Source organism: Ambystoma mexicanum, chromosome 11 (genome assembly GCF_040938575.1).
Source record: "Ambystoma mexicanum isolate Mex_15411 chromosome 11, UKY_AmexF1_1, whole genome shotgun sequence".
NCBI lineage: Eukaryota > Metazoa > Chordata > Amphibia > Caudata > Ambystomatidae > Ambystoma > Ambystoma mexicanum.
Window position 1 is genome coordinate 52,594,332 of NC_090934.1, and position 25,966 is coordinate 52,620,297.

The 25,966-nt window shown below is 46.9% G+C and overlaps 1 protein-coding gene across 12 annotated transcripts in view; it reads left to right on the forward strand.

Annotated features, from left to right (window-relative positions):
• The window catches only part of ADGRB2 (adhesion G protein-coupled receptor B2), a 1,170,899-nt gene that overhangs the window by 873,336 nt on the left and 271,597 nt on the right, over positions 1-25,966 (forward strand). For all 12 annotated transcript variants that reach the window (XM_069622503.1, XM_069622504.1, XM_069622505.1 and 9 more), the window contains 3 exons: positions 3,785-3,887; positions 4,378-4,528; positions 10,017-10,086. In XM_069622503.1, coding sequence (XP_069478604.1) covers positions 3,785-3,887; positions 4,378-4,528; positions 10,017-10,086 — 324 coding nt within the window. The remainder of the gene's footprint in view (positions 1-3,784; positions 3,888-4,377; positions 4,529-10,016; positions 10,087-25,966) is intronic.

Below are 25,966 nucleotides of genomic sequence, written 5' to 3' on the forward strand. Positions count from 1 at the left end.
CATGTTTACCGAGTAATGCCAATGACTGGTCTGAGCGGCACACGGGGCTGAGGATAGAGTGTGAGACCTGGGGAGCTCCGTATTTCTCCGTCGAGGGCTACAGCACGGAACGGGTGGCAGTCGCCGTATCCCATGGCTACATCACTCTCATCCTCAAAACTCCAAAATGCAACTTTGTCTCTGTCACATTTTACTTCCTAAAATGAGCACAACACATCTGGTTAGTTGTACTGCAACAGATGTGCAAGGTCGATGCTGCAGTCGGAGTCCTCTAATCGATGCATATGCTGTTCGGAGGGCCCACGTGATGGTCGTTTACGCCAAGGAGAGGAATGCTGCCCTGGGCATCGCCCCAATTAAGATCATAGAGTACCTTTATTTCGGGGCTATCCTGGGCATACCAATCATACACTAATCGCTGGCAGGATTAGGTTGGGGCTAACTGGTAGCACCAATGTGCACCACATTGGCAGGAGGTAGAGCCGGTCATCCTTGGTATCCGTCTGGGAAAAACGCCACCTGGATTTGGTCTCTTACCAAAATGTAGAAAGAAAAATGCTGACTCTTCGTCAAGTGGAATGGAAAATGCAGAGAAATTGTGAATTTCAAAATAAACAAAAAAATCGAATTTAAAAAACAAAATAAACATCCAGTGATTTAAGTCATGAATGTGATGATTATGCAAACAGTGATGTGTAAAGAAACGTGCATGAGAGGGAGAATATGGGAGGCAATGTTACTATATTGCTACCTGATGAGTAGAGCGGTGACGCAACTGGGTGAGGCACCGGTTCTCGCCTATTTAACATCCCACGATTATGACGATTTATATTTTTGTGTTTGGAAAGGGGATGGTTTGTATGTTATATGTCACTTGTATAGCGCCTACTGCCATTGATATGGCCTTGAAGCAATTTTGGGGTTGGATGCCCTTCGGAAGACCTTAGCCAGAGGTGTAAGAGGCGAGGAAAGGAATTCTAAAATGTATGTGTGTGCATTTCTAGCCAGCATGAACGTGGGTAGGGGGGGCTAGATTCCTGGCAGCAACCCATAGTTATACAGTGAGAGAATGGGTGCCGTGACTAAATGTCAGGGGGGCGGGATAGTCCCAAGGGTCAGATTATGTGGATAGCTGGGCCGAATTTTCTCGTCTCAGCTGTATTTTATAGGATCGGATTATGCATATTTTCGGGGTGTGTATTCGAATACAGTTTATTGGTAGGTATGCGGTTGAGTGGGCCACGCCTGTGCAGGTATAGATATTTTTCTGGATGCGTGCTTGCATTTCCATAGAAGAGAGACTGATACCTGTTTGGAGAAGATCATGCCGGGCTTCTCATCAAGGCTTGACTGCGGTACCTTCTTAGGGGTTGCTGATGTGTCCCCCCTTATTGAATCCTCAGGTGCCCCGGCATTCCTTCAAGGGGTGAGAAATAGATCTTCCAGGAGATGGGATGAGTTTGTCAGGCTGTTGACGGGAAGAGCTAGGTTTTGAGAGCCTGCCTAAAGGCGAGGTGATCTTCTAGGCGACGGATAGTTAAAAGGATCGAGTTACCAATGGTGTGTGCTAAAAGTGAGAAAAATGAGCCCCCAATGCTTGCTGATTTTGTCACTGGTATGACAATCATAAGTTTCTGTGCCTGATCTGAGATGTGTTGGGCCTGTATTGTGTAAGTTTGTACTCCAGGTATTCTGTTTTTGTGGAGTGCCCAGTGGGTGATGCCCATTGCCTTGAAGGTAGGGTGTCGCCCGATAGGGAGCCAGTGAAGGACAGGGAGGGCCGGGGATATATGTTCTCTTGGGCCTGGGACTAGGTGGAGCCTAGTGGCAGTGTTTTGTACCCGTTGGCGTTCACTTAGCTGTGATGCGGTGGCTCCCAGGTACAGGGCGTTGGCATATGCTAAGTGTGAACGGATGATAGCCATCACTGTCGAGACTCTGTGAGGGCCGGTGAGGTAGGGAAACAGGCGATGTAGAATGTGAATGGGTAAGTATCAGCTTTTTGTCACAGAGTTGCTGTGATGTGATAGTGTCAGTTCCGAGTCCATAATTCATTTGAGGTTTTTGATTGCGTTGCAGGAGGTGGGTAGAGGGCCTAGAGAGAGAGGCCACGGGGTGAGTTGAGGAAAGAGGGAGGTCTTCCCGCAGAGCATGATCTCAGTTTTGCATGCGTTGAGTGAGAGGTGGTTGATAGTCACTGAGTACTCGATGTTCAAGAGGCATGTTGCGAGCCCCAGGGAGGAGGCAGAGTGATCTTTTGGGATTGTGAAGACAATTTGGGTGTCGTCTGCATAAATGCAGCAGGTTATGCCATGGGATTGAATGAGTGTGGGAAGGGGTTCAGGTAGAGGTTAAAGAGCAGTGGGGAGAGGGTGTGACAGGGCAGGAGGTCAAGGAAAAAGGAGACAAGTGTACGATTTGGGGTTTGTTGAAGAGGAGGAGGTTACCCACTTTAGAGCTGAGTCCCTGATGTCAAGAGAGTGAAGTCTCTTCGTGAGGGTGGGGTGGTCAATGCTGGCAAAGGCTGCCGAGTGGTAGAGTATGATTAGGGCGGCGCAGCTTCCAGAGTCTGAGTGTCTTTTGAGTTCATCCCAGATGGAGACTAAGGAGTATTTGGTTCCTCATGAGGGTCTAAAGCCTGATTGGGTGGGGTCGTAATTCTGGTTCCATTCTGTGAACTGGCATAGTTGTAAGTATGCCGCTCACTCGGCTAGTTTAGCTATAAGTCGGTTGTTTGAGATGGGTCTGTAATTGATCGGGACAAGGGATCGGTGGTGTTTTTTTTAAAGAAGGTTTGGTGTAGGAGATTTTGAATTCTGCTGGGAAAATGCTGACAATGTATCTTGCGAAGTCACAGGTGGATGTCAGGATTTCTTTAAGTAGAGTGTGGGAACAGGTGCCTCCGGGGGATGCTGAGGCGTGGCTGTTTGTTTGTATCTTTATAAATTCAGGGTGGGAGAAAGGAGTGAAGGATGAGAGGAGCGGGGGATGGGTGAAGCGGTACTGATGTCCCAGGTGAGGGAGGGGTGAGCAATGCCACTTTCGAGGCGATGGTGTTGTTTCTTTCTAGGGCTATGTCTGGAACTGGTCTGAGAGGGAGTCGCAGAGGTTTTGTGTGTGGATGGGTTGAGGTACTTGCATGCTGGTGAATGGCATTCACAGATGAACTAGTGGTGTTCCCTGGACGGGTTAGGAGCGTTGTTGATTCTATTCCAGTAATGGTTATTTTTGGCTTTGCGTTTTTCTGCCCGATAAGCCCTAAGCTGGGAGGTATGGGTAGGGGTTTGATGATCGACTTTGTTTTAAAACCCCTTTATTTTTACTATTATTTTCAGTTTGACTTTTGCGTTCTAATTTTCGAATTTTTATTACTTTCATTGTACACGTAGCAGTTTAACATTTTCATATGCAGCGCCTACCAGTCAATATTTTGACTATGAAAAACGTGGGATAGAGCCAGGATGTTCGCTTCCTTTACAGTTCTATTGTATTCGTTCTCAGTCGACACATGTTTCGCTCAAAATAGGTGCTTTCTCAAGGCTGGAGAATTTTATACATGTTCCTACATTATGTCTAGCACCGTGTTAACTGTTATATTGTGCAATACAGCTGCAGAAACGTGTTACTTTCTGTTCATATTTTTACTATTTCAAAAAATCTCTGCAGCGTCTAACGGCCAGGCAGTTATTTCAAGATGATGCTTTCTAACAGATGGATCAGTTTGCTTATACCCAGAAGCCATATTGACAGTGCAAATATTTCTTTGTTTTCTGTTCCATGGTAGATTCATCAAATCTGAGCGATCCATCCTCCTTCTCAACTTCTGCCTGTCCATTCTGGCATCCAATGTCCTCATTCTGGTGGGCCAGTCCCAGGCACTCAGCAAGGTAAACGAATGGCCACCAAAGTGGGAAAAGTGTCATGTTGCCAGCTACTCACCAGGCATAGAAGTAAGGCAATCAGAAGTGCTGCGCCTGATCTGAGGTTTGCTGGGCCTGTATTGTGTAAGTTTGTACTCCAGGTGTTCTGGTTCTATGTTGTGGAGAGCCCAGTGGGTGATGCCCATCGCCTCGAAGGTAGATTGTCGCCCGATAGGGAGCCATGGGGATGATAGCCATCACTGCAGAGACTCTGTGAGGGACAGTGAGTTAGGGGAATAGGGAGCGGAGAATAGTGAGGCCCCTTGGCAGTAATGCCAGCTCCTCCCTGGCACACAGTGCACCATGTGTGAATGTTTTGCTTGCCCATGGCTAGTACACCGGTGGTTGTCTAGTCCACGCTGTGGCACGCTCCTTCGTCAGTTCATGGGCTCATGTGGGGTGTGATGGTGTTGATGTCTGATGCTCCACGCTGAGCACCCTGTGTCTCCTCTTCCAGGGCGTCTGCACCATGATTGCTGCTTTTCTACACTTCTTCTTCCTCTCCTCCTTCTGCTGGGTGTTGACCGAGGCGTGGCAGTCCTACCTGGCCGTCATTGGTAAAATCCGCACGCGCCTTGTCCGGAAGCGCTTCCTCTGTCTGGGCTGGGGTAAGAGCTCTCAGTCTTTTCCTGTTTCCATTCTGTCGTGTGGCCCCTTTCCTTTGTATTTCTGGCACATTGGCCTGTTTCACCCCCTGGCTGTACTGATACATCTGTTTGGCAATCTTTATCATCTCTGTTGATTTATTTAGTGCACTTTCATGCCCACAGCCCCACCCACCTTCCTCCAGGTACGGCGAAGCCCCACAGCCTTCTACAAGCCCTGGCAAATCCCCTGCCAGCAGCTACCATCAGCAAGACAAAGCCCCAGAGCCGTAGCAGTTCACCTCCCTCATGGCATTGTTAAGGCCTCTGGGAAAAGACGGGCATGGTGAAGCCCTGCCAGATCAGGCACCCAATTCCTTCAATGCATTATGAAACCCACACCTCCCTCATGGCATCGTGTAGCCCCCTGGCAGGAGCCAGGCACGGTGAAGCCCTGCCAGATCAGGCACCCAATTCCTTCAATGCATTATGAAACCCACTGGCACTGCCAACTACCACCCTCCCGGCATGGTGAAAACCCCATGGCAAAGTCTACGGATCGCTTACAAGCAGAGTAAAGGTTTCCCATAAGAATCCATTCACCACACTCTTGCCATTGGAAAGCCCAAGGCAGTAGTAACCCACCTCCCAGCATGCATGTTGTAGCCCCAATGCTCCAGCCACACACCACATGGCAGGCCTTGAAAAACCAACTGGCAGCTGCATCCCACGTCCACCCAGGCATGAAGCAGCCCCACGGCACCAGTCACACACAGCTTCCAGGCCTGATCAAACCTTGAAACCTTGCTGCTCCTGCCACCCTCTGGAAGGTCCCAGGCTACAACACCCATGTGGCATGGAGAAGTCACATGGCAGCAGCCACCCATCTCTAGCAAGGGGTACGGCAAAACCCAGGGGCATCACATCAGTTGCCCTCTAGGCACAGAGAATCCATATGGCATCAGCCACTCCCATGCCTTCTGCTCTGCTGTAGCCACCTATCCTCATCAGGGCTGCTCGCTATGTGGCCCTCCAGATGTTTTGCAATACAGCTCCCATGATCTTTTACTACTGACTATGCTGCCTGGGGCTAAAAGAAGCTGACGTCCAAAACATCTGGAGGGTCACATAAAGAGAACCCAGGCCATGTAATAATCCAGTTAAAATGTAAGTGGGATTGAAGGCTCCTTTGCCAGATAGAACTGTGAAGATAATCTTGCGTCACATCTAGATCGAATTGTGAAGATAACTTTGCATCACATCTATATAGAATTGTGGAGATTAGCATGCATCACATCTAAATAGAATTGAAGATTAGCATGCGTCACATCTAGATAGAATTGTGGAGATTAGCATGCATCACATCTAGATAGAATTGAAGATTAGCCTGTGTCACATCTAGATAGAATTGTGGAGATTAGCATGCGTCACATCTAGATAGAATTGAAGATTAGCCTGCGTCACGTCTCGATAGAATTGTGGAGATAACTTTGCGTCACATCTAGATAGAATTGTTGAGATTAGCATGTGTCACATCTAGATAGAATTGTGAAGATAACTTTGCATCACATCTAGATAGAATTGAAGATTAGCATGCGTCAAATCTAGATAGAATTGACGATTAGCCTGTGTCACGTCTAGATAGAATTGTGGAGATTAGCATGCATCACATCTAGATAGAATTGAAGATTAGCCTGCATCACATCTAGATAGAATTGTGGAGATTAGCATGCATCACATCTAAATAGAATTGAAGATTAGCATGCATCACATCTAGATAGAATTGTGGAGATTAGCATGCATCACATCTAGATAGAATTGAAGATTAGCCTGCGTCACATCTAGATAGAATTGTGGAGATTAGCATGCGTCACATCTAGATAGAATTGAAGATTAGCCTGCGTCACGTCTCGATAGAATTGTGGAGATAACTTTGCGTCACATCTAGATAGAATTGTGGAGATTAGCATGCGTCACATCTAGATAGAATTGAAGATTAGACTGCGTCACATCTAGATAGAATTGTGGAGATTAGCATGCATCACATCTAGATAGAATTGATGATTAGCCGGCGTCACGTCTAGATAGAATTGTGGAGATTAGCATGCATCACATCTAGATAGAATTGATGATTAGCCGGCGTCACGTCTAGATAGAATTGTGGAGATTAGCATGCATCACATCTAGATAGAATTGAAGATTAGCATTCGTCACATCTAGATAGAATTGTGGAGATTAGCTTGCATCACATCTAGATAGAATTGAAGATTAGCCTGCATCACATCTAGATAGAATTTTGGAGATTAGCATGCATCACATCTAGATAGAATTTTGGAGATTGGCATGCATCACATCTAGATAGAATTTTAGCAAGCCCCGCCCACCTGGTGCCTTCCTTCACCATCACTGTCTTGTGGCCAATGCTGGATTTGACCTTTATGGACTTCATTCATTCATTCACGATGCGTCACTCTTTCTCAACTCTCATGCTGGACTTCCTTTTCATCTTGTACTCATGGTGGCCCTGAATCATGCTGTTCCCATCTTCATCTTGTATCCTGGCTTGCAACATTATGTGTTACTAATTACTTCTGCAATTGTATTCGCTCTCCACTCTTGCTTCTCCACTCTTTTTGACTGCTTACTCTCTTTTCTCTCCTCCTTTCCCTTCTCCCTTTTCCTATCTCCTCCCCTTACTTTCTTCTATGCACTTGCTCTATTAGAATTGTCCCTGGACCTAATATGATAGCAGCCTCCTCTGTTTCCTCCGCCCTCCCATTACTGTTTTTTTCCTCCCCAACATGCCTCCAGCACTATCTGAAATGTCGTCAGGCCTAGTATGATAGTCGCTTGTTTTGTTCCTCCCCTCCCTTTCTGCACCCCTCTCCCTCCCCTTTTGTTTTTCTCCAGCTCTACCAGAAATGTCGTCAGGCCTAGTACTGTAGTCGCCTGTCTGTTTCCATTTCCTTACCACTCTCCCCTTCCCTTCCTTATCTATGTCTTAGCTCTTGCACTATCTGAAATGTCGTCAGGCCGAGTACGATAGTTAATTTCACATCCTTACTGTTCATGGCCTGTAAGAATGTGGTTGTATTTTCCCTTGTTCCCTCCCTTGCCTTGAAGCGCTTCGAAACACATTGTGTATAGGCTCTATATAAATAAACTATCATATCATATTATATCAGATTAACATGTGTCAGAACTATATAGAACTGCATGCATCACATATAGATAGAACTGTGGAGATTAGCCTGCGTCACATCTAGATAGAACTGTGGAGATTAGCATGCATCACATCTAGATAGAATTGGGAAGTTTAGCCTGTGTCACATTCAGATAGAATTGTGGAGATTAGCATGGCTCAAATCTAGATAGAACTGTGAAGATTAGCCTGCGTCACATATAGATAGAACTGTGGAGATTAGCATGCATCGCATATAGATAGAACTGTGGAGATTAGCCTGCGTCACATCTAGATAGAACTGTGGAGATTAGCATGCATCACATCTAGATAGAATTGGGAAGTTTAGCCTGTGTCACATTCAGATAGAATTGTGGAGATTAGCATGGCTCAAATCTAGATAGAACTGTGAAGATTAGCATGCATCACATATAGATAGAATTGTGGAGATTATTGCGTGCCACATCTAGACAGAATGGTGAACATGGGCATGCATCACATCTGGATAGAATTGTAAGGATTAGCAAGCGTCACATCCAGATGGAACTGTGGAGATCAGCGTGCACCATTAACCAATCCTACAAAAAAATCTCACCCCTCTGCATACACCTCTCATACTTAAACCAAACACACACATTCCTCCAAGCACAACAAACAGCCTGCATTTCAGTACACCCCTACAACAACAAAAAACCACACATTGTCACGCACAACAGCACATGTCACGCACAACAGCACATGACAGCAACAAAACGGAAAGCACGCTCAAACTTAGCAAACAGTGTTAAGTGAACTGATGCTGCCAACAGCACATCACAGCTCCCTTGCACTTATCCCGCTCAGTCCTACTAACCCACCCCACCCTCTTTCCCTTGCAGATCCGCCAGAGCGCCAGGAGACCACCCTGGTGGTGATAGTGCGCGGTATAAATATCCTTTAACATAACATAGCATATACCTCTTGTATGGGCCAACTCTTTGCAGAGGGCCACCTGCTAAACGCCGAATAAGGCAATGAAAAACTCTAAGTTACAGTGCAGTCAGCATACCACTTTTCCACTGAGAAGTTAGTTAAGCAATCACTAATTTCTGTTGCCATGGCTTGAGAGGACCCCCTTCCATTTGTTTTTCACACAAATATTAACCAACTCCGTCAGACCTGGTGAAGACTCTCCGGTGTCTTGACTTGCCCTTTGTCCATTTAAAGTTGCTATCTTTCCTAAATGTTCTTTCTCTGCTATTGTGTGAGGCCTTACTGATTAAATGCATGTTCACACTCACTCACTTCCCTCGAGACGTAACCTTTTGTAGGGCACTCACAATGCCTTATAAAAATGACATTATTCTTTGATTAGACAAAACACATTTAGGCGTGTTACAGTTGTTAGGTGACAAGCCACTTGTGGTCCATTAGTGCTTCTTTTGAGTATATCATAAGTGGGTACAGTATATAGTTAGTCCCACCAATAGCTATCCCAAAACCTCCTCTGGCAGAGTAGCCATAAGCGGTAGCACTGGCCACTATGAAAGACACATTGCAAGCAACCGTCCTCAAGAATGTCTGTTCTTAGTTCCCAGATTCCATAGGGTCACTGTGAGACTCCTGTACCTCCTCTACCAGGCAGCATAGTGCCCCACTAAGACAGGTGACTCTGGTGAAGGGGCAGGAGGATTTCCCATACAGATCAACCAGACACCGGTGGCTCTCTCAGCATCAGCCAATGGCCATTGCTTCTCTGCTGGGAAAGGGGTCCAGTCAGCCACTGTACACAGTGTGCACTTTTTACTAAGGGAACCCCCTGAGAAAGTAGGGTTATTGGAGAACCCTACACCACAGGGGTTGAGGAGGCTTTGGTAAGGTGCTGTGCATATCACTGAATGCACAGCACATGGGTGTGTGCACTGGCAACAGCAATAATACACAGACTGCCAAGCCAGACGTCAAAGAGAATGAGGTGAGAATAGTGATAAAATTAGTGATATGGAGGGATCACAAAAGATTGAGAGAAGGAGCCAGTCGGCATGCTAAAGAAGGGGAAAGCAAATATTTAAAGAGAGAATATTGGGCGAAGGAGAGACACAAACGAGCCAATGCAAGAAGGAAAACCGGCAGGCACACCACTCATTGTGTATGTCCCGTGTTGTTGTATTTGTGGCATTGTGTGTGCCAAAAATTGTTTGAGACTCCACTTTTTATCCTCCCCTCTTTTTGCCCATCACTTACACCTCATTGCCTCCCTCTTTATGCCATAATGCCACCCTTGCTCCCTGAAACGCATGTATTTGATGTGCCCGGACTCTGTCTTACTCACTTCTCTCTTCCCTCCTCAAGGTTTACCAGCGCTGGTTGTTGCCGTGTCCGTTGGGTTCACCAGAACAAAAGGCTACGGAACCCCAAACTAGTAGGTTTACCCTCCTCACATTCTTTGTCTTGTGTCTAAGCTGGTGACTGTCCTTTCAACCCCTCCCACTGCACATGAATGTTTGGTCTGATTGGGGTAGGTGAGGACCAGGTTTGGGACCAGCAGATCAGCTCTCTTGGGTTCCTCCTTTTAGGACTGAAGCTGCCGCAGACTCCTTGGTTCAGGTGTGTCTTGTATTCCTTCGTCCAGGAACAGTCCTGCTTTGTCGACCTCCCTAGTCGACAGACTGCCCACTGCACCTCCACGGTGGCCCTCCTTTCCAGCGCGATCTCCGCTTCCCCACTGACCCTGATCATTCAAACCTGAAACCACCAGGTCATCCCATGCACCCAGAAAAGCATCTTTACAGCCCCTGCCTACTTGCTAACACTGCCATGTGACCCTTCTTCCCAACTAGTCCTGCGGCGCCCAGGCCGTGCCCTCTTCTTAGTCACCTGTTTTGGCTGATGGTGAATTCTCAGGAAGTTGCACTTTAATCTCCTTGAAACATGCCCCAGGCATTCCCACATGTGGCTTCTCTTACCCTAAGGACTGACTCAGGATTCCTTAATCAAAGAGTATCCTACGAAGAGACATCTTGCAGGTGTGTGTATACATCTACAGATTAAGGGCAGGAGTTGTTACAGGCTGTTTGCCCGCCTGGTGAGAAGAAAGTGTCCTGTGTTGATTTGTACAAACTGCTCTACTTTCTTGTTCTTCAGAGAAAGCAAAATAATGCCGGATGCACAGGATCTGCTTCCAGGTTCTGCTTGTGAAATAAATCTTTACTTATGCCCATGCTCGTCTGTGCCCTTCCTTTTTTACATACCCTTTGGCTCCACAGGCGTGCCCCATGGCAAGTTCTTTAGCTCCAAAGCCCCTTGCAGCCACAGTCCCCTGTGGCTCAACTGCCCTCCTGCAGCTGTACAGGCCCCTCAAACCCAGCTCTAGATGCCTTGCTGTGCAGACACCTCACGCTACATGCACTTTGCCAAAAGAACCCTGAACAGACACCCACACTGGCTATTCTGGCTAGAGCTGATAGGAGTTGTTTGAAAACACCTGGAGAGCCAAAGTGTGTTGCTGCTTCAGAACTCAAAGCACTAATGATGACAGTTTTACATTTGTTGCCATACAGAGAGTTAAAACAATTCCAGTAAATCAGCCTTGCCCAAAGGTGCTTTCAGATATTGCTGTCTAGGAAATCAGACCGCCTTGGAAATATAATAATTTAATTCTCAATTAATTTAATTTATTGGAACCAAATGAACCATACAAGAATACTTTATTTTTGTATTTTTGTATTTTATTGTTTAAAGCGTGGACCTTGTTCGAGCGCAGCGGAGTGCTGTAAAGGGTGCGGTTAGCCTGCATTTGGACTGGCAATTAGAGCACTACTGTGAGCTCTGTGCATCAGTGTGTGTGTTCATTGGAATTAGTCCTTGGTCAGGTGTTGTTGAAAGAGCCATATTATGAGAGATTTGTGAAATTGGAGAATTGTGGGGCATTCCGAGCTGACACTGGTATAGAGTTCCGTGCGTGACAAGAGAAGGATTTTTGCTGCTCCTCTCTTTGAGGACGAGTTGTGATTCAAGCCGGTTGGTCGATTTGATGCGCGAGGAGCGTGTGCCACCAGATATGTGGAGTTTAGCTGCCAGGTACGCTGGTGTGCTACTCAGGACTGCTTTGTAGATGGAGTAAATATTAGGGCGCCTGGCGGGGTCCTGATCTACCCAGGAGGGTACGTATACAAATAGCAAAAAAATCAGGATGTGGGATCCTTCAAACACAAAATGCGGTTCTGAACATATGAGTTTATTTCAAAACCACAAGTATTATTCTTCCGTTAGTTTACACAGCTTTCGATAAGCACAAAAGCTCAAGGAAACGGACAGGAGTGATTGTATATGGTGGAAATACAAGCTAAATATCAACCGCTTTGGTATTGAGGTACAAAGCTCCACCTATGAGCACAGTGATATTTAACAATTTGAACAACATATATTTAAACAGAGTGCACCCGGGACAGAGGGTGGTCCAGGGCGTGGTTAACACAGGGTGTACACAACATTATCTACAGGACATACACGAAGAAGGGTTTATGTAGTTGTGTCACGGGGGATCGACACAGGTGTGTTTCGGCCATGGAAAGTAGGATTGTAGTCTGGATTGTGTTGGCCTTCATCAGGATAAACACCAAATGTGGTGCTGTCCGTACAATCCGTGAATAGATAAGGATTTGTAAGGATCTCAGGATATAATTTTGTTATTTATTACTTCATAAATGAGGGCTTAGTGGTGCTGTCTCGAACAACAGCTTACCTGCTGCTGTGTTAGCAGTGGTGATGCTGTATAAAGCCAATCCTTGGATTGTTGCTGGATGGTTGGTGCGGAAATGCACTTAGGGGAAGCCGTGGTTCATGATGTATCAATTTCTGTCAGGATCCCAGTGGCTTGAGGAGGGCCTAAGAAGGTCCCTGGTCTGGGGGAACACTATGCGGAAGTTGAGGCATCTGTCCAAACGTTTAGAATTAGAGTGAGGGTGTTGGTGACCCTAGTCTAGTTGCCAATGCTGGATGCGAAGCCCATCCCGCATGTGGAATTTGTGGTTGGTTTCGTGGAAAGTCCAGAAGGACGATATTGTGCCTCGGCTGGTGCCCGTAGGACTAATCCATTGGTTGGCTCGTTTTTGAGTGTTCAGGGGCATTTGTGTAATGATGGAAAACATCTATGCACAATCACCCCAGAGTGTGTGGACAATATGGTCTGACATGGCTAAATGTCGTGGACCGCTAACCGCTGTTCCTGAATATATAGTGCAGTTGCAGTCATATGAGAAAACACCCGTGTCCCATATTACAAGTCTAAGTCTGGACTGGTGGTGCTTCCGTGGTATGCTGTTTATATAGTACTTGTATAATTAATGGTGCGGGAGCCCTGGAACAAAATTGCAAAAGGTGGTTTGTGCACGTGTTCTTATAAAGTGAGGCAGAATCAATTGGAAGTCGTCACGCTACTCATGGTGATGGATGAGTGAAGAAAACAAACTAGTCAAAAGTGCTGTGCCTATAGATACATATTCGCTTGGTGTTCAGACTTAACGCAAGCCGAGAAAAACGTGCGTCGTCGGGGGTTCCGCAGCTAGAATGGTTGCTGTGACATGGGATGCAAAAGCGCCTGCTGATAAGCTGGTCCCTGTGTGATGCAGGGGCCAATGGCGCGGGAGCATAAAGTGCTCGGACCAATCAGCGTGATCCCTAAGGTTAAAAAGTCAGTGCATCCAATCCAAGACAACCCGTGAATGGAAAGTGAAAGCGGTCGCCGGGGTGGAACAGAACTACTAGGAGCGCTGGGAATGCTGGGACATGTGGTTCCAGGTCTGTGGCAGACGGAAATTGCAAGTTGTTTGAGTTGAAAGCCCATGTCATCGTTGTATACATGGTGCTACCATGTTATGTGTGCTCAGGCGGGCATGTGTGGACCACAGGGGTAAAATACCATGTTAAGACACATAGGATAAATTCATAGGTACCCAAAATAGATGTGCTCACAGTAGTATTTGAGTGATTGCAAAACTAGTAGACATGGATCCATACAGTTTAGTGACATCAATTAACTCAAAACTCAAACATTGCATATGGGCAATACTTCCAGAATCACGAGAAATGAGTGTATCAACTTGCTGGGGGATCTAGTGTGGCCAGATTGGTAGTATGAGTGAAACCAGCATTAGTGTGCCCAGTCCAGGTCGTGTATTCCTGCATGGGAAGGCACGGTGCATGCGTGTGAGCCAGGCATGTGTGGTAGAACCTGGGGTACAGGGTGGTCCCTGTTGGTGAGAGCTACGTCTGTGGAACCAAAGCAAGCACGTGGGTGGCGCTTAATCCCAGAAGTGTTTCCACTCCACGGTGATGTTAAGGCCGTGGCGGACTGAGTCTAGTTTATGGACCCACTTTTGTTCCTGTTTGATGAGGGCCAGATCAATGTTGCCTCCGTGTTTCTGTGGCTGTAGTTGCTGCAGCACAGTCCAGGTGAATTGTTTGTGTGTGTGGCCTTTCCTGTTGAAGTGCTCGACTAAAGGTTTATCCTGTATTTAGTTCTTGATGCAGGATCTATGCTCATTGATCCTCTGTTTGACAGGTCTGATGGTCTTCCCGATGTATAACATGTCGCTCGGGCATCTAATTACGTAGATGACATATCTACTTTCGCAGTTTGTATGGTTGTACATGTTCCATGTGAAATCCGTGTAGGTGAATGTTTTACTGTTGGTCATGTAGCGGCAAGCTACACAGCACCCGCAGCTGTTGTGTCCCACGACTGGTGGCAGATTCCATAGTGTAGCTGGTGTCTTAGAGGGTTCCAAGAAAGTATGGACCAAAGTGTCCCTTAGGTTTTTGTTCTTTCTGGGACACTACAGCTGCGGACATAGGGGATGCAAATTGAGCATAGTTTTGGCTCCTTTTTAATATTCTGTCATGCAGAAGGTGAAGAAGGGCCTGGGACTGTTCGCTCATTAATGCAAACTAATAGCGAGGCCTCCTACCTCCTGGCGTCTTTCTGGACCAGGGTTTATGAATGAGGACTCATTGGTCTATGGCGCGTGATGCTCTAGCTTACAATCCATATAATATAAAGCCATCCCATCTTCTAACTGATGTCATTCCTTACTTGAAATCCCCCCCCCCCCGCCACCTCACCAGGGTCTCTGAGACCGTCATGCGGGAAACTGAGATTGAACCGTATGTCGAGTACTCTGGTCACAAGCCAGCACTGTGTAGGTTAGGAAGGCCTACGGGGTTTTTCATCTGAGAGGTCTAAGTTATATCATGTCTTCTATAAATAAATAAAAAATGCCTGCCACTGATTGTGCCAAACTGTAGTCAGTTTGTAGTTTCAGTACTAAGACCTTTAGATGCATCCAGTCCCGTAGACAAGACATATTCAAAATAATTGTGTTGAATTGAATACCATAAGAAGAAACTGTTGAATTACACGAGAGAGGTGTGACACAGTAGAGTGGGATCAAGGCAACACAGGAACACAGAAAAAAGGACGTTCTTAAAGGTTTAGTCAAGGTAGTTATAACATTGAGCTTAAACCAATATAGCAATTAACAAGGATAATTAATGGAATTGTTCAACCTGCGGCCCCCTCGAACTTTCTATCCCAATAAAGAGGGTTTCTCCATAAGTCTGAACTGGACATTTTAGTTACAAAGATTGGGCCAAATTACGAAAATGTAACACAAAACAGGATTGTTTCCCCTTAGGGTTGCAACATAAATGCCTCCTTGTCCAATAAATTGTGGGCAGGGGAGGGTTGCAGTTCCCAGACTCTTCTTTGTTGTTTGCTGGTCTGTTGCTTTTGATCCTCTGTTTCTCGCAATGCATTCCAAGAACACCTTTCCACCTAGGTCTCAGGGCCTGCGTGTACCTGCACGCTCGACAGGGAAAACTACAGAAGCCTTCCCTCTGTTATTTCTCCTCTGCTTCACCTCCTCCTCGCAACCTAACTTTGTTTGTGTCCTACTTGAGGTCTTGTCCAACCACTTTTTGAATAACCTTCTCCTTCTTCCACATGGTATTCCCTCCAACATCCAACCCGGCAACCCACTTCCCTGGTGTTACCTCCTTTGTAGTTCCTCCTACTTCCTCCATGTACTTCTTCTCCCCCCTTAATGTTACCTCCTGGGGCCTTAAGACTTTACATTTTTCGCGGCTTGCTCTACCTCCTCTCCTCCTCCAAGTCACTTCTCCAGTCTCCACTCTCCTGCTCCACCTTCGACCTTTCTCCATCTACCTCAGACTCTCACCAGAAATCTAGCTACTTCCAACATGACCTACGCCTCTCACAAAGTGTGTGTGTGTCATGGTTATATGTCTTGATATCCCTGACCCCGAGGACAGTCTGCAATTAACCATGCTGCGGTGTGGGTTAAACCCAAACTTCAAGTCTGAATGGTTCAACGCTTTCTGATTGCAGGCTTTGGAATGGATTGTGTCCTCCCATGTATTCCTCATCTTTGATATATGATATCCAGCTTCAGCTGCAGGCTTTCTATCGCTCCAGATGCTGCATCTTTACGTGTGCAGAGATGTTGCCCAAGCCCTGATTATAGCTGGTCTCCATCTTGGGTTTCCATTTAGCAAATCTCAGGGACACCCACTGCAGAGCTTGTGGTCCATATTCATGTCCACAACTGCTTCACGGTCGCTACTTCCAGTATGCAAAGACTTCCAGCCATGCTGGTTCCTGTGCAAACTAGGCCACTGCAGCGAACGCCACTCTCAGCCTGCACTTTGCATTTTCAAGCTGCTGTCGTCCTCATAGCTGTAACCTCTTGGAACCATAAGAATACCCTTGGTGTGTTAAGACGTTCCGTCCTAAGTTCTATCCAAGGAGGTCAGGTACTACAACCATTAGATGGGGCCATCTTTTGGCCCACTTGTAAGAGCATGGTACTTGGAAATTGATCACACAACACAGGCGTGGAGCCCCCTTGAAGAGGTTATAGGGATATTTCTGGGTACTTTAAGGAACCCCTGACACATGGCTGGGACATGGTGGGGTGATCCGAGGGTTACTCTCCATGCTGGATCCCGCTTTGGTACCCAACTCCCATGGCCACCCACCCCACTAACCCAAGAGATAGACAGAAGACTTCATCACTTAGGCCAGTATTGAACTAGAGATCAAGATGAAAGTCTCTTGAGCAGCACAACACATCATGCCCTAAGAATCAATACAACTGCGGGGCCGTACTAAGGTTTTATAACTCAAGGTAGAAACACAGCATTTCTGGAATTGGTTACTTTTGGCTCTCTGGGCAGGAAAGAACATCTTGGCCAGTCTTGGAAGTGTACATAGAAATGCACAGATGTGAATACCTTTGCACAGGGCTCCTTATAAATGACACATCTGCCTGTTTACTCCTTGAAATCAGGTCAATACTCCAAACAAAGCGCAATAGGGAGTAACGATACACATGTCGGTCACTGTATGCCACCTGAACAGGTGATGTGTTCGGACCAGTGGCACGAGCAAGTACCTTCTACAAAGAGGGCCTCTGCTATAGCGCTGCCTGGAGTGAAGGTTTCCTATCTGATACAAATGCTTTGCATCAATTGCCGGAATTGCTGGCTAGGACAAAGGTTTGGATTACGCGGAAAATCCCTCTTAGTGAGGGCTGTGCTAGTAAACCCAGAGAGGTGAATGCAGGTAGCAAATGCCGGCATGGTCCCTTCGGCATATTATCCTCTCCCTGCACTTACCTGCACTCTCTGCACATGGGCTCATCCTGGACTGTGTGGGCTGGACAGATCAGAGACTTCCTATTGCCATGGTGGCCCTGCTGACTTGCCACCTTATCTACATGGCGCTGGAGCAAACGGGCAGCTAGATAGGCTTGCCAGAGCTAAGGGCCACCTGACAGCCAGCCGCACCTTGGTGAGCACCCTGCTGGCCCTGGCTCACAGAGACCTGCTTGAAACCTCGGAGGGTCAGCTGCTGAATAGCCAATTGTACCCTGGGCAGATCCGCACGCTCAGCCGTGCTGCCGCGTTCCACTGGCTAGATTCACTGCAACGTTTGACACCCATCGCCCTATGATTAGGAGCTGCTGTGTGCCAGCTGCCCTGCTAGACTCCAGAAGTAGGTGTTAATTCTGGCTTACGGGCCCACGTGCCTACTTGGGAACTTATGGTGTTGTGTTCTTGAGCATCAAGTGTGTGTGTCTGGTGGCTATGTTGTTGGTTGTTACAGGGCCTTTTGGGGGGAAATGACCTCCAAGTGTGGCTTGGAAGCTGTGGGATGATGGCTTGCTGGGACATTTGAGAGATTTGACATAACGCGGAAGGTCTTCAGCAGTCCTAGCTTGTGGCACTATGAATGGGTATCATATATATCTATAGGCCCTTGGCTACTCTTGACACCCCCCTTACCCCCCCAACCCCTTGGTTACCAAGGGGAACAGTATTTTGCACGTACCACATGTTTTGTGTGCACTGATGGTCAATCGTGGGGGAACAAAGTGCTGTGCACGTTAGTTCCTGTGTGAATTCTGTGCTGGTGGTGGCACCGTCATCCTCATCATGGCAGTGCCCAACACCCCCCACCGCCCCCCATTTTTATCTGGGATTGGTGCCATGGCCAGGCGGCACTACAAGAAACAGGGCAGCATGGAGCACTACCGAGAGCTGGTGGCTCTTCCGGGTGTGATGCAGAGGGTCAAACGGCAAAGCTTTAGGCCGTGCTAGCTCCGCAACAGATCAGCTCAGACAAGTCCTGCATACAATATGCGGCAGAGGTTTAACTTCAGTCAATCAGAAGCTGGGGGGCAGCACAGTAAGTACCAGATCCTTCAAGGCACAGATAGAGACGCAGTGCTCCAGAGTCCAGGACCAGGATAGTGATGTTGAAGAGTCGGTCGCTAATTGAAGTACTCTTGCATGGGACCCCTATCTTGACAGCTGTATTAATGAATCCAAGATATGCTCCAGGAATTAAAGGGACCCCCATCTAGACAGGCGTATTGATGAATCCAAGATAGGCTCCAGGAATAAATGGGACCCCTATCTTGACAGGAGTATTGATGAAGATCAATGGGACTGGTTCAGCCAGCAGACAACAAGGTTTCCTTTGATTTGCAGGTTTAAATAGACGGGTTCTACCACATGCACATTCCCACCACAGATTCTTCCCGGATGTGCCCAGCACCTGTAGCAAATTCTGCCCCGTGGATGAGCATGCCCGCCGAACCCCCCTGCCCCCTCTTTAATAAATGCTGTAGCTAAGAGTGCGGAGGTTGAGTGCGCCTGCGCCGACTATCTGGGCCTGTTGAAGTACAACCAAACCATTCGAGACGCGTGTGGACTATTTGTGGGACTGCTGCTGGTGCTGGGTAAGGGGTCATGACCTGTAATAAAGGCCTTCTGTCGAGCTACTAACCGTGGTCGCTCTGAAGGACCCAATGAGCTGCCAGCTCTGGTGGTGAATGAGAGGGAGGCCTTCACATCGGTCTGCGGGGCCTCAGCGCTGAACAATGTAGTAGTCTCTGTGTGTTCCCTCAGAAAATAGGAGCCAGTACTGTTCCAATAGATACTGCTGCTTTGATGAACCGTCACTCTAATCAAATCCGGTCACTGTGTTATGAAAACATGGAGAGTGAAGGTTAGCAAAAAGAGAAGGAACAATGCTATTTTTTTGATAATGAAAATATATTTTTACTTGCCTAAAAATATGCTAGTAAGGGAGAAGAAATACTTGTTTCACACAATAAAAATCTATTTCTTCTCAAAGCAGGAAGTAAAAACATTTAAAGCAAATTCTTATCTGGTTGCTAATACATATGCCTGGAGCTCTCTTCTTAAGAATGCATTCTATGGGGTTTATTTATAGTGGACTATATAGGGTAGTAACCCTATATATTTATATAAATGCACATGTCAACAAAGGGGTCCCCAATACACCCGTATGGTGTGCATATATACGTCTTGGACTTGTGGGGGGGTTGGGGGGGGGGTCGGGGGTGGCTAGCAGTGTTTACACAAATGTCTCTTACACACTTTTCTGGCAAACACTCTGCAATTGAATCGGCTAATGAACCAAGAATGGTAATTAAGTTTAAAATCTAATTAAAGCAATAAAATAATATTAATACTTGCATGAACCAGAGGCGCCTTCAGGGAGAGAGGAAATTGCACTAACAGTGTACATACTCCTCTGGGGGAAATGTGTGCACGTGTTGTGCTGCTCAGAAAGGTCACTCCTCAGTCCCTGAGAGAAGGGTGAGTGGCGCACTGTTGGGAGGGGCGAGGAATGTGTGCACAGCGCCCACTTGGGAAGGTGATTAGCGAAGCTCGCATGCAGGGTCCTTCATTAGAGAACGGGGTCCCTTGTGAGAGCGCTCGGATCGTTATTTCCTCTCCATTTGTTAAAGGTCAATGTTTTCTCTAAATCTGACACATTCCTGCAAGTGGAGACGCCTGGTTGAGAAGCTGCAGCAAATAAATCACTCTAATTGCAAGGGAGGGGCTATGATGACGCGGGCTGCACAGAACCCTCGCAGCCTCGCTTCTATTACTAGGGCAAGGCATGCGTGTGGGATAAAGGCACACAGGGCTGCGATTCTGCCAAAAGCAAAGACAAGGATGGTCCACTAGGCTTCTATTCCCCTGAAGGACAAGGATGGTCCACTGGGCTTCTATTCCCCTGAAGAACAAGGATGGTCCACTAGGCTTCTATTCCCCTGAAGGACAAGGATGGTCCACTGGGCTTCTGGTCCATGCGTCTGGGTATTATAAAGCCCAGACATTCCCCTGAAGGACAAGGATGGTCCACTAGGCTTCTATTCCCCTGAAGGACAAGGATGGTCCACTGGGCTTCTATTCCCCTGAAGGACAAGGATGGTCCACTGGGCTTCTGGTCCATGCGTCTGGGTATTATAAAGCCTAGACATTCCCCTGAAGGACAAGGATGGTCCAATAGGCTTCTATTCCCCTGAAGAACAAGGATGGTCCACTAGGCTTCTATTCCCCTGAAGGACAAGGATGGTCCACTAGGCTTCTATTCCCCTGAAGGACATGCGTCCAGGTATTATAAAACCCATACATTCCCCTGAATAATACCCATACATTCCCCTGAAGGACAAGGATGGGTATGGTCCACTAGGCTTCTGGTCCATGCGTCTGGGTATTATAAAGCCCAGACATTCCCCTGAAGGACAAGGATGGTCCACTGGGCTTCTGGTCCATGCGCCTGGGTGTTATAAAGCTCAGGCATTCCCCTGAAGGACAAGGATGGTCCACTAGGCTTCTGGTCCATGCGTCTGGGTATTATAAAGCCCAGGCATTCCCCTGAAGGACAAGGATGGTCCACTGGGCTTCGGGTCCTTGCGTCTGGGTATTATAAAGCCCAGGCCTTCCCCTGAAGAACAAGGATGGTCCACTTGGCTTCGGGTCCTTGCGTCTGGGTGTTATAAAGCCCAGGCATTCCCCTGAAGGACAAGGATGGTCCACTGGGCTTCTGGTCCATGCGTCTGGGTGTTATAAAGCTCAGGCATTCCCCTGAAGGACAAGGATGGTCCACTAGGCTTCTGGTCAATGTGCCTGGGTATTATAAAGCCCAGGCATTCCCCAGAAGGACAAGGATGGTCCGCTAGGCTTCTGGTCCATGTGTCTGGGTATTATAAAGCCCAGACATTCCCCTGAAGGACAAGGATGGTCCGCTAGGCTTCTGGTCCATGTGTCTGGGTATTATAAAGCCCAGACATTCCCCTGAAGGACAAGGATGGCCCACTGGGCTTCTGGTCCATGCTTCTGGGTATTATAAAGCCCAGACATTCCCCTGAAGGACAAGGATGGCCCACTGGGCTTCTGGTCCTTGCTTCTGGGTTTTATGAAGCCCAGGCATTCCCATTAAGGACATCTTGCTGCTGTGGAGGAACAATGACTTGGGAATAACAGAAAGCTGGACTCAGGGTTAGGAGCGCTATATAAATAAACACATAACGAAAAAGTGGACATCAAACTAAGTGAAGTTATATTGCTGAAAGAAAGGTCTTGCGTTTTATCCTAAACCTTAGCAGGGCAGGCTCAGTACTCAAGGATTGCTGGAAGGTGGTGTGTAACGTGGTTGTATGGCCTGAAATAGCACCCTTCAATTGTTTCCCTTCTGTAATGTGGGGTGAAGACCAGGGAGGTTGTACTAAAAGCTTTTGTTTGCTAGAAAGAGATGTTTTTGGTGCAACAAGGTCGTCTTATGCAAAAGGCATGATGACTTCAAAGCAATGCGCTTTGTGACAGATCGCCATTGTAGCAAGGCCAATCCTGGACTGGCATGATCACATGTATGCAGTTTAAGCAGGATCCTTGAAACCACATTTTGAAGTCTGGATATTAATTCATGGCTATTGCCAGATGGATTTAGTTTCCAAGTTCCAATCTTGCACAGATAAGGGTGTTAACTGCATTTACGCGTTGCAGGATTGACAACAAAGGTAGCAGGTTCACTATGATAAATGTGTAGGGGAGGGGTGTAAAGATAATTGTGGGTGTTAATGTTAGAATGGATTTTTAAACTCTGCTCTGACGGACAGATGTTGAGGAGGCCACCCTTGTTAGTGAAACAGGGAACACTTCTGGGAAGATAGTAATCAAATTCACGGTAGCTTGGATAGCAGCCAAGGCTAAGTGGCAGAAGCAGTGGGGGTGATCTGTGGCCTTTGATGAGCACACACAGTTAGGTACCAAGAATTTCCCATAGACAGTAGTATACGAAAACATACCATTTATTATGCCCAAGAAAAAACACAAGTGAATAATGGAGAACATAGTAATATCACCACTCAAACACACACTATGTAAAATATATGTACAGTCACTTTGGTTAATGCGGTAAAGTGCAGAATCCCACCAAGACCTTTAGGGGAAAAGGGCCGGCACCCGTTCTCCCATTGGCAGTCTTCAGAGATGGATAACCCTAACTTTATCCAGTTTGTCCATCCCTCAGTCAGGGGAGAATCTGCTACACAGAACAAAGCTATTCCCAACCTTCGGAGGGCTTCAGCCAGGAAAGGTCCTTCTCCCAGCTCTGCCAAATCTCGATTGTCCTCCCCCTCTCTTCAAGCTTCCCCAGCAAGACTCTAATCACTGCCTCTAGCATGATACTTGCTATGACGCTGCTCCAATCAGAATCAATCATGCCATCTCCTCCTTCTCTACACAATGGCTCATTTTTATAGTAATACTTTGTAACCAACTGATTTCCTGTTCTTTCGAGCCCTTTTGCTTCCTGTAGTTATGTGGACAGGGCAGCAGAGAAAACGAAAAAAAAATGAATGTGCGTTTAAAAGTTCACTTTCAGAATAGGCCTAATTCTGCAGTGGAGACACATTTTTATTAGTGGGTTATGTTAAATGAATTTTATTAGTCAGGTTAGTTATTAATAATGTTAGTTATTAATTTTCAAATGTGTCTCTTGCACCATAGGCATTTCAGGTCAAAAATAGTGTGCATTTTTGAATGTGCACGTGTGCTTTTAACTGTAAAAATAGATTTGCATCTTATATGTTAAAATCGTTTTTGACTGAATAGCCTGTCTTTCCATGTTAATCTGGTAACACATATAGCAATGCACCGCTTCTAAGTGGTGGTGCTGCATAAAAAAATTGCTACCTGTGCAGTAGTGCTGTACTCTGTGCTGTAACACGCCAAATATCCTTACAAGGCTCAGGGTGCCAACCTTCTTCTGCGCAGTTCTGGGTAGTATTTGGGTCTGCTCTGCTGTTCTGGATACTTGGCTCCGTGTACAGGTCGATTCGGACCTGTTGCTGGACTGCCTTCAGGGCCCCTCCTCATATCCACAAGTCCAGTGAGAGCTTGCACCCAGCTGGCCGATGAGGAGATCTGCCCCACTCATGCACGCCAGCAATGGCCCAATCTGGGACCACTGAGGCTCTCATGTCCTTGTGCACACCAGACATTTTGGTACCAGCAGTGTGGACTGAGACCAGACAGCCCCAGGCCACTTTGTGGGTACCTACACAAGTGACATGCATTAGCATGCGAAAAGCTGTGGCTTTTGTGGGAAAATGCATGCTCAAGTAAGGACTCACCGGGTCACAAAGACCAGGAGGAAGACCAATGGACAAACTGACCAAACGAGAAGACAAAAGACCTTGTGGCACGGTCATGACTGACACTAGCCACAGTCATGAGCCAAACGCAGTAAGTGTGGTATGGTTTGGTAAAGGTTCATAAAAATACATGAAAAAGCTTCTGCTTCCACCAGTCTACTCCAAGGCACATTGTCCAGTTACAGAAAAATCCTTAGTGGATGACTAGGGCACGAAAACTCACGGACCCCAACGCACAGTACAGTAATGTACTTTGTGCAGTGTAATACAGGTTCCAGAAGTGGCTATGAAGTCGAAACACTAAGAGAAGCAATGTTTCTCAGTGCTGGCAGTCGGAAGGACATGTCAGTTTCCCCATGACCATGAGCAAAAGCCCAGTGGACTGCAGCTGAAGGCTGTGCTCCACTGGCAAAAGTCAGGACAGGAGGCTGTAACAAAAGCAAAGGGTTTGGGGGGTTCCACAAATATAGAGGTATAATAGAGGTAAGTACAATTTTCCCTAACAGTACTTTCCCCAGGGATTTCCTGTCCTTGACGCAGAATCCCAATTTGTTGGATACTCTGCAGGCTTCCATGTGGCTCTAGTCCCAGGCGAGGGATGAGGAGGCATGAATGCCTATAGGGTATAGAGGTTTCAACTAAAAGGACCGTTTCGACTAACGGTGTCAGGATGGAGGTAGAACATACATTGGTGCAAGGGGCCTATTCTAAGACAACCTGCAGTTGCACTCCAAATTCCCTACTCTACTATTCAGCTTCGGGATCATGGCACCTGTACTGAGTCAGAAGCATGAGGTTGACACAGTAGTGGCATGTTTAAACTATTAGCTTTATTTAAAGTAAAAGAAAAGGGAACACCGACCTATCCTTATGTCTAGGAGGGGTTTCCCTGCCTCAACCGAGTACTAATGGCCTGTCAGAATGTCTGTCTTAAATAAAGTGTCCACCTTCTTGTGTCAAAACCTATTTCCAACTCATGCACTATAAACTATACTAAAGCAGGTTGGTGTTCTTTTTAGTCCAGAGGAACAACTCCCTTTTTCTGGATGGTTGCTCAAGCTTCCTTAAGTGAAGAAACAAGAATGTCTTCCACCAAAATGTATACATCAAAGTTCTCTGGGGTTTTGATCCTACTCCTGGGTTTCACTGATGGGCAACAAAATCAGTCTCTTGGCCTCAAGATTCCCGTTATATCAGGTGGGACATTATCCTTCCCCTGGCTTCTTACGCATTTAAATGGTTTCAAAGCCAGCAGGGTTGTTTTACAGCCCCCCCCCCCCTCCGTGACGTTTTCTTTTTCTTTTTTTATAATTTTTGGAAACAGAACTTTGTCAGTATTCTTATGACTCCCCACAATGACCTTATTATTATTTCACAACTCCACAATAATTGTGAGTCTTACACTCGCTCGATTTTCTTCTTTTTTATGAATACTGGTTGGTGCATTAGAGTACCATCCCACCTCAATTGGTAGTTTATTTTTCTTGTGTGGCAGGCACACAAAGCGGGACCAACCTCTGCCAGACAACCAGTGAACTTATATGTAAAACTTGTGGAATCGCCAAGGGCAAGCTCTGTAAGGCTGCAAACATCCTTATCTACTGGGCTAGACTCTTTGTCAGGTCTTTTAGAGCGGGATTCTCCTGGGCTTCCCCAGTCCGTAGAACCTCTCCGGCAAGCAAATGGTCCCCCTATCTCTGGCAGGGTCTCTGGTCCCTAGCCCCTTCTCCTGCAGCATAACTTCCCTGCTCCTTGCTCCTGCATGGAGGGCTTGACAACACTTCCTTGGTTCCGTCTATTTCTACTATAATTGGACCAATTGGAAGGCAGTAACCACTAACTGTTCCTTGTGGTTCTCAAAAGTGATCCTCATACTTCCACGCTTCTCTCTCGTCACAGTGCTCTCAGCAGTATATATTTCAACTCCTCCCTAGTCTTCCTCGTCTCAGTATTTCTACCCTTGAGCTCCCTTCGGTCAGTTATGATCGTCACAGTCCCAGTACTTCCTAGGGAAATGGTAGGGTGCCTCATGACCCTATTAGGGAAGGGGTTGTTGTTACGGTTATAGGAAGGGGGTCTAGGGTCAGGTGACTGGCGGGGATACTGCATTCTCCCGATATGGTCATCACAGGTCCCACCGGAGGCTCCCCTCCCATGAGATCCACCCACTGAGTAACACCCCCAGGGGGACTATCAGGTAGTGGCCTCAAATCCCTGGCCTCATGGGAGGGGGCTCCCTCCATG